At 52.2% G+C, this 8,942-nt stretch overlaps 2 protein-coding genes across 2 annotated transcripts in view; one reads left to right on the forward strand and one right to left on the reverse strand.

Annotated features, from left to right (window-relative positions):
- The window catches only part of NUDT8 (nudix hydrolase 8), a 3,655-nt gene extending 409 nt beyond the window's left edge, over window positions 1-3,246 (forward strand). The window contains exons 2-3 of the mRNA XM_025192091.1: window positions 215-292; window positions 1,575-3,246. Of these exons, the coding sequence (XP_025047876.1) occupies window positions 215-292; window positions 1,575-1,796 (300 nt within the window). The 3' untranslated portion in view covers window positions 1,797-3,246. The remainder of the gene's footprint in view (window positions 1-214; window positions 293-1,574) is intronic.
- A 2,531-nt stretch (window positions 3,247-5,777) lies between these two features.
- NDUFV1 (NADH:ubiquinone oxidoreductase core subunit V1) lies at window positions 5,778-8,932 on the reverse strand (the record flags this gene model as incomplete). The annotated part of the gene is made up of 9 exons (XM_014525814.2): window positions 5,778-6,122; window positions 6,305-6,450; window positions 6,537-6,618; window positions 6,698-6,864; window positions 7,042-7,254; window positions 7,661-7,850; window positions 7,959-8,142; window positions 8,630-8,800; window positions 8,886-8,932. Coding segments are annotated over 9 exons (1,281 nt in total), but the record flags the coding sequence as incomplete, so codon positions are not given.
- Between the last annotated feature and the right edge of the window lie 10 nt (window positions 8,933-8,942).

Raw genomic sequence — 8,942 nt, forward strand, 5'->3', positions numbered from 1 at the left:
CAGGAAAGTGGGGTCCCATGGAGAAGCACTGTAGAGGGAGAGAGGAGCCTCCCTGGGGCAGAGAGGAGGGAGTGGCAAGGTGAGGGGATGGTTGTTCATGGGGATGCCTAGACTTGGCTCACATCTTGGGGCTAGACTCTATGATCCTCTGGGGTCCCTTCCAGCCTGAATGTCTATGAACTCTATGAAATCTTTTTTTCTCTCTCTCTTTCAGTGGGGGTTAGTGGTCATTCCTGTTCTGGCAGACTTGGGTCCCTTGGAGTCTCTCTCTCTGAACCCCAACCCCCAGGAGGTGAGCTGTGTGGGCTATGCTACTACCCAGTTACCCTTTTTTGTCTCTGCTCCTTGCCTGTTTAATCCTCCATAGGGTGGGGAGACAACAGAGCCCATTCTGCCTTTGGGTTCTTATCCCTGGAGGTACCACTTAAACACAAGGTGAGCTCAGACCTGGCCTCCAGCTGTGTGTGGATATCCTATAAGGCAGCTGGAGGTGAGCAAGCCAGAGAACACCATTCGATGATGTGCACAGACTTATGTGGGGTTGTGCAGTGTCCTGGCTAAGCTAGAGCCTAGACTCAAGAAAGAGCACCCATTTCTCTGGGACTTACTCTTCTTGCCCTGTATTGATCGCACCCTGTTCCAATCTGATTCTGACCTCAGTGCCCAGTTACTGGATCTCATGCATTTGCATTAAGGTGCCCTCTGCCATTGGGAGTATCCTCCATGGGCAGTTCTGTGCAGGACAGAACTGAGTCAGCTCTCAGCCTGCTTTTGGAGAGGTGAAGCATGGTGTGAACCCTTTTCTGAGGCTTCCACTGAGGCTTCACAGAGGTGGAATTACCTCATGCTCTTGCTCAGTGTTCCTTCCCTAGCACTGCAGTGGGAGGGGGTCCCTTGGGTTACTCTGCCTATGAGGGGGGCTTCCAAGAGCTGGTATATGCTGGATCCAAGGTGAACTATTACAATGGGCCCAGCCATGTTTCGGGATCCCCCAGACAGTTGACCCACTCCCATTCAAGCCAAACTGTGTTCCCTCCTTATGGTGTTGGCAGTGACCTTCCATTTGCCCAGATGGCTGCTAAAGCTCAACATGGTCCCATCGGACTCTGCAGGTGAGAACCCCCCAGAACCACAGCCACGATGAGCAGTCTCCCAAAGGAACACTGTTTTCTTGCAGACAGTTCAGCTTGGAGGTCTGCAAATGCCTCCCTATAAATTTCTACCATAGTGAGCTGCACTATGCTAGGGTTCTGCCTTGGCGCAACAGCAAGTGTCTTTAGAAACGAAAGGCAACAGATCCGAGCAGGTGGGCACAAGTGCTTACACACAGAGCCTTGCCCATGCTTTGTTCTCATAGCTCCTTGACCTCCAGGCATTAGCTGAGGTAGTTACAGTATGCATAGGCCACAGAGGCATAAAGGGGCTCTGCTGTCTGGTCCACCCCCCCCACCCTAGTCCCATTTGTGGAATCGTGCCCAGCTGAGGTCACTTTGTGAGGGTCAGTGTTTCCCCTGCATGGTAGGCTAGGGTAATGCAGTGCCAGTCCATATTCCTTGTGATGTTTTTGTCCCTAGGTTGAAGAGGTCTTCACTCTCCCACTGTCTCACTTGCTGGAAGTGCAGAACCAGGGCTATACCCACTTCCGCAGCAAAGGACACTATAGCTATACACTGCCAGTCTTCCTCAGTGGCTGCTACAAGGTGTGGGGGTTGACAGCCATCATCACTGATTTGACACTGGAGCTGCTAGTGCCTGATGATTACCGCAGAAGGACACACGTGCCAGCCATCCACTGAGCATGTGTTCCACCAGTCCTTTCAGGGTTGCAATACCAGGAGCGCTGTGCTCATGTAGAGAGTGAATAAAAGAGTTCAGGCATCATCCTCCACCTTGAGGGGGCAGAGAGCCAGGGAGGCCAAGTAAGGTGATCCCTGCAGCACTTTTTCAGCTACCCTGGGAACGTGAATCAAAGCCAGAGGGCAATAGCCTTTTCCCAAAACACAAATACCCACAACAGGTTAGGGCAGTCTGTTTTGCTGGTAATCGCTGTATTTGGTATAGGGCCTACAAAAAGACCTCAGAAAATGCAGGAAGAGTTTGGGATTTTTTTAATACCAGACTAGAACATCCTTTGGTGAGGATGGGGTTGGCAAGAAGATACTTTGGAGGGTTGTTTGTAGGGACTAAAGCCATGCTGATCCTGGGGAAATACCCTACCTTCCTGTAAGCCCAGTGCCCTGTTGCTAAGTTACCACACTGCATGCAATGGGGATCATCCCTCTGTGGTAGAACTTGCCTCTAAGGCAAAGGTGTAAGAACTAGGGGTGCCCACAACTCGTTTCTTAGGGGGGAGGACAGATGGGGTGCTGCTGTCAGAGGCTTGGGGAGCTGCAATACTGCTTGGAATTGGGCAGCCTTCTGGCTGATGTCTTGAGAATATGCAATTTACTTCATTAAATGATAATCCTGGAACATTTGTGTAATGGTGAAATCCAAACTTAGGAACACAACTTGAGTTTTGTGCCAATGCCCCTTGGCGAGCAAAACCATTTGTTCTTCCTCATGATGACTTGTCCTGGTCAGGCCAGCACCATGCTAAACTGGACAGGACTCCCTAAGGGTCCGCAGCAGAGCCCAGCACTGCCTTGGAAAAGCCCAACCCTACCATTACCCAACAGCAGCTGCACATCCTGCTGCATTTGCCACATCTACCACAACCTGACTTCTTGTGGCAGGTCAGGGAAGGAGAGGGCTCTGCGTCTTATAATTGTGCAGCAGGGTTGTTTATAGAATTTTAGGAATAGGTTTGACAAGCATTTGTATGGGATGGCTTGGGTAGGGATATACCGGCCCCGGGGGGGGGGTTAGGTTAGACTAGACAAACTCCTTAAGTTCTCTCCAGCTCTACTTTTCCATGATTCCATGAATAGGGACCTACAACAGCCAGTCCCAACCAGGAAGGACATGTTCCAAAGGCTGAGCAACACTCCAGGACTCCCAACTCAAACAAGCCACGGGGAAGGGACTTGATCCCCCTACTCCAGATTGGAATCCAGTCTGGGCACATGGGACGAATCTTCATTCTTCTCTGTCAAAGAATCATAGACAAGTAGGGCTGGAAGGGACCTCCAGACGTTATCTAATCCAACCCCCTGCCTGAGGCAGGATCATCCCTATCTAAACCATTTTGTACAATCCATAAGACTACCATCAACCCTGACACAACACAGATCTAACACACTAAACCTACCACAGGTAGAGCAGGGGAACCATGGCATCTAGTGTCCTGCTTCTATGAAATGATGTCAGTATATGGGCTATGCCCTCTGCTACAGAGGAAGGCAAAAAAACCCCACAGTTCATATCAGTCTGACCTTGACCAGAGAGGCATGACTCTAACAAGGAACCTCTGACTTCAGTTCCCCACTTAAAGTTCCCAGCCTTGGCTGTAGCCAACACTCAGTGCCTCTGAAGGAGGCTTAAAAACACCAATACATGTGGTAGACAGGGAGGGGGCAACCAGGAATCCCCAGAAGTATGGAAAATAGATATACAGTAGAATAGCTATGCCTAGATCAATCTAAACTTTGCTGCAACTTCAAACCATTGGTCCCTGTCCTGTTCTCTGCAACGAGAGAGAAAATGTGCCCCCCACCGCTTTAAGTATCTGATGACTGTTATCATGTTCTCTCTTAAACACCTTTTCTGCAAGCTGAATGTGCCTAGCGCCCTCAGCCTTGACTTGCCTTCCAAGCCCTTGATCATCATTGTTGCCCACCTCTGGACCTTCTCTAAAAACTCCACATCTTTTTTAAAATGTGGAGCCCAGAACTGCACGATACTCCAGATGAGGCCTCAATGCTGAATAGGGAGGCACTATCATCTTCCATGTCTAATGCACCTAATGCTTTTACTGATGCATCCCAAACCTTGCATACTTTTTGTGCAGCTGTTTCATACTGTAGAATCACGTTCAGCCTGTGGTCTACCAAGACTACCGAGTCTTTCATAGTGCTGCCATCCAGGCAGGTGTCCCTCATTTCATATTTGTGTTTCCGATTATTCCTCCTGAGGTGTAGCACCTAGCATTTGTCTGCATTGAACTTCATCCTGTTGGCTCCAGCCAATTCCCCTATTGAGATTCTTCTGAATTGCACTTGCATCTTCTGGTGTATTCACAACCTTTCCAGTTTCATGTCCTTTGCAAACTTGCTCAAGTTTTCTATACCAGCATCCAACTCGTTAAACATGTTGAAAAACACTAGGCCTAGGATAGGGGTGCACCAATAAGAGACTTTGGGGACTGATCCCAATAGCCAATTTTTAAGCAGGCATATTGGCTGATACAGATCCGATTTCTGATACAGCAGTGTGCAACTAGTAAATCTGTTATGGTAGAGGGAGTGGGGCAGGGGGTGTGGGGAGGGGGGGAGCCAGCTCCTGCTGCTGCACGCACCCCAGGAGGGCATGGGGGGAGGGCAAACGTGCTGGCCCCCCTCCCAGCACCATCACCGCCCCAAGTGCAGCCCTGACCAAAACCCCACCAAGTATGTGCTGGGAAGTGCCTGGTGGAGTCCCCCACCCCACAGAGGTCCAGGGGCACACGTTCCCAGTGCCATCCTGGGGTGCACACACCGGTAGGAGCCTCCCCAGGCCCCCTGGATGAGCTGCAGTTCTGTCCGCTGCCCCAACCCTTGTCCCACTCCCTCCCGCACCGTGGGGGCCTTGATCTGTGCCCCCCCCGCCCAAAAAAGTCCCAGGATTACATATACAGTAAAAGCCGTGTTATCCAGCACTTCATTAACCAGCTTGCTGGTCGACCTGGCAAAAGCAAACCTGGAAGTCCCACTTTGGGCCATGGCAAATTTATTGATAAATTAATAAAGTTTACATGTAATTCAATATGAGTGGAAGGGATTATTCTCTAGGATGTACAGGGGAAGGGCAGCACAGTGCCTGTCCCCTGGCACACTGGACGAGGCAGGAGGAAGGCAAAGATGCCTCTCAGGTAACCAACTTATTTGGTTATCCGGCATGCCCCATTCCCCATGGATGCTGGATAACAGAGCTTTTGCTGTACAAGGATTCTAGGAGCTGGATCAGGTACCCAGGCTATATAGTGCCCAACAGACTCTGTAGCAGGTAAAGTTTGGGACAGCAGCCTGACTCTGGATGAAAATAACCAAAACAGAATTAATACAGAGAATGTAGTTCCTACTTCCTTCCCTCCCATGAAACGGGAAGGAGGACTCTGGATTACAGAGATCACGAACCCCAGATGGGCAGGTGCTCACCACTGAGGGAGAGGTCAGCATCCTTAATGGAGGAACAAAGGTTACAGCTGAAGGGTTGGTACCAGGGGAAAGGCTGGAGGACAGCCCACTCTCCCTGAAGCAAAATGCTATCAGGTGGGCAGGCTGGTATCGAGAGTACTGGAAAGGGCGAAACGAGATACCAAGAGATGGGCCAGTGAGAGGCAGAAGTACCAGCAAAGCTGGAGCATGGAGTTTTGTGCCTTGGGGCAAATACTGTGGATTAAGACCCAAATGCTCTACCCCACGAAGCCCAACCAACCAGTCTCACTGCTAAAGCGGGCATGAAGGGAAACAGGGTCTCTTTTCACCTTCTGAGCAGTACTGAGCTGAATAGAGGGTCCTTGACCTTCATCTGAGTATTAATAAGCCAACAGTGCTGAGGGACAGCAGCTCCTGGCTCTGTCCCAGCTGCTGCCTGTGACATCTCTGACTCATTACCCATCAGGGAGAGAAATCACTAGCCCATGAGCACAACTGTGTTTATTGGGGAGTTCATCCAGCAAGAAGGGCAGAAAGGCAGCAGCCCCTCTCACCCCCAAACACATAGAAAAAACCTCACCAAAAATCAGGAAGCAGTCCCCTTCCCACCTGCCAACCTACTAGCAGAGGTGCCCCCCCCGCCAGCAACCACAAGATGAAGCACTTAGTCCTTGCCCTCCTACCACAGAAAAAGGTGTGCCTGATCACATGCAGAGGGGAGTGCCACCTCTCCAGACTGACTAGCCCTCATGCCAGTGCCTGTTGAGCCGACTCCTCATACCGCCGCATTCGTTCCTCCAGCTCTGGGCGGAAGTGCCGGATGAGACCCTACAGGAAGTGAAGAAGGTGGAGTCAGCTTGGCTAGGATACATACTCTGAACTCTATTACCAGAGTTGCATCCTTCTCCAAGCCAGCACATGCATCTGATCCCTCACAAACTAGTTCCAATCCCCTCCTCACTTGTCCTATCAACCTTGCCCCACCCTCATGCTCAGCCTTACCCACTTACCTGCACAGGCCAAGCTGCTCCATCGCCCAGGGCACAGATGGTGTGACCCTCAATCTGCTTACTGATCTCCCACAGGGCATCAATCTCTGCTGTCTGGGCCTTGCCCTGCACAAACCGCCACATCACCTTGTTCATCCAATCCACACCTGCAGGGAGAGCACAGTAGTCACTACCCCATAGCACCTATTATAGCTCACACCAATCAGCTCAAGCACACCCAGCTCTCACTCACCCTCCCTACAGGGAGTGCACTGCCCACAGCTCTCATGCTTGTAGAATTCAATGAGGCGGGCAATGGCTCTGACAATGTCCGTCTGGAAGAGAAGGAGACAGTAAATGCTGTACTGCATGGCCTTGTACCACCTGCTATAGCAAGGGAGAAGGGAGCCATACCGATTTGTCCATGACAATGACAGCAGCTGTACCAAGCCCAGACTGTGCCTGCACAAGTGCATCAAAGTCCATCAGCACTGTCTCACACACTGACTTGGGGATGAGTGGGGTGGAGGATCCCCCTGGGATCACTGCTAGCAAGTTGTCCCAGCCACCACGCACACCTCCTGAGCAGAGAGAAAGGAGTCAAGTCAGGCATAGCACAGAACTGAGCACAGCATGCGTTCCCCAGGCCAGGTCTGCTAGAACCATAGTACCTGGAGGCAGGCTTGCAAGCCAGCCCAGAGGCCCTGCAGCATGGGGTAAGGGCATATGAGTATGGCCTCAAGGCCCAGACATCCCACCTGCATGTTTCTCAATGAGCTCCTTAAGTGGCACTGACATCTCTTCCTCCACTGTGCATGGGTTGTTCACATGCCCCGAGATGTTGAAAAGCTTAGTGCCAGAGTTACGCTCACGCCCAAAACCAGCAAACCAGGCCCCACCACGCCGGCAGATGGTGGGAGCCACGGCCACAGTTTCCACATTGGCTACAGTGGTGGGACAGCCAAACACACCTGGGAAACGGGTAGAGGAGAGAGAGATGAAGGTAAAACAAAGGATGGGCATAGGGGTTCTACCACACTTGCCATAGACATTAGATTTCTCTCCGACTAGAACTGTGCTTCCAGGGATACGGAAAGCAGGTCATGCCTATATGTGCCAGGGGGGATGGTCTGAAGTACAGCTCTTGTGGAGGTAGGGTAATACCCATGTCTACTGGGTATCACAGTTTGAGGGATGACTCCCTGGGGATGGGAAGCATACAGGGATGGTAATACCCACATCACCCAAAGGAAGTCAACTTGAGAATAGCTCCCTGAGGAAGGAGCAGACAGAAAGAACTGTACCAATACCTTTCTAGAAAGGAAGACTGAAGCCCAGCTCTAGAGAAATGGAGTGTGTGTCTGGGAAGGGTCATACCTACGTCAGCTGGGAAGGGTGGCTTGAGGCGTGGCTTTCCCTGCTTGCCCTCAATGGATTCAATCAGAGCAGTCTCCTCCCCACAAATGTAGGCCCCAGCACCTCTCACCACAAACACATCAAAGGCATACCCTGAGCCACATGCATCTTCACCTAGAAGCCCTGCCTCATAGGCCTCACGGATTGCCACCTGCAAGGGGAGATAAGTCAGTACAGCTGATTTCTGGCCCTCCAACAGATACTCACCAATGACATGCCCACATGCCAACTAGCAATGGAGCATGCACATCCTCCTCACCTGAAGGTTGGAGGCCTCATTGTAGAATTCCCCACGGATGTAGATGTAGGCAGCACGGGCCCCCATGGCACGACCTGCTACTAGACAGCCCTCCACCAGCTTGTGTGGGTCATGGCGCATAATCTCACGATCCTTACAAGTGCCTGGTTCACCCTCATCTGCATTCACCACCAGATATTTGGGTCTGGAACACACACAGGCCACATAGCACCAGCCAACAGCAGGCACCTGCGCTGGGATCTAGGAGCCCCTCTAGGAAGCAGCAAATCTCCACAAACAGCTGAGCTAGTTGCATGCCAACCACTAGCTACTACTCCCAGCAGTAAAAGCCCAGAGCCGCTCCTGCTGTGGGAGTCCAGACACTTCCTTTTGGGGACTGGTGCCACACTGGCTCACAAGCTGTACAACAGGACAGCCCCCTTGGACAGGAAGATGGGAGTAAGGCAGCAAGTGCTAGGAAATGCTTGTTAGTTCAAGGACTGGTAGGGAACATACCCAGACATGCCTCCCATTTCCCACAGGGAAAGGAGGGATTGTAAACAAAGGAGGTTTCCACAACCCAGGGACCATCCTGCCCCCTCCTGCCCTCCCCCTGTCACAGAAGGCCCAGGCACCACCCTGGCAAAGGGCAGGAGGGCTCCCCCTGCCCTGTGCCGCCCAGCCTCACCCACCTGCCATCAGAGGGCTTGTTCATGAAACTCCATTTGAGGCCGGTGGGGAATCCAGCCCCGCCGCGGCCCCGGAGGCCAGAAGTCTTGATCTCATTCAGGATCCAGTCCACGCCTTTCAGCAAGATCTCCTTGGTTTTGTACCAGTCTCCCCGGCTCAGAGCCCCCTGTAGCCTACGGGAGAAGGAAAGCGAGGCGGAAGGTGCTCGTTCTGGCCCGAGCGGGGCGGGGAGCAGGCAGGGCCGGCGCCGCCGCTCACCTCCACTCGTGGCGGCCGTAAAGGGTGGGGGAGAGCCCGCCCTCCGCCCCCCGCCAC

This window comes from Alligator sinensis, unplaced genomic scaffold, assembly GCF_000455745.1.
Source record: "Alligator sinensis unplaced genomic scaffold, ASM45574v1 scaffold578_1, whole genome shotgun sequence".
NCBI classification, from domain to species: domain Eukaryota; kingdom Metazoa; phylum Chordata; order Crocodylia; family Alligatoridae; genus Alligator; species Alligator sinensis.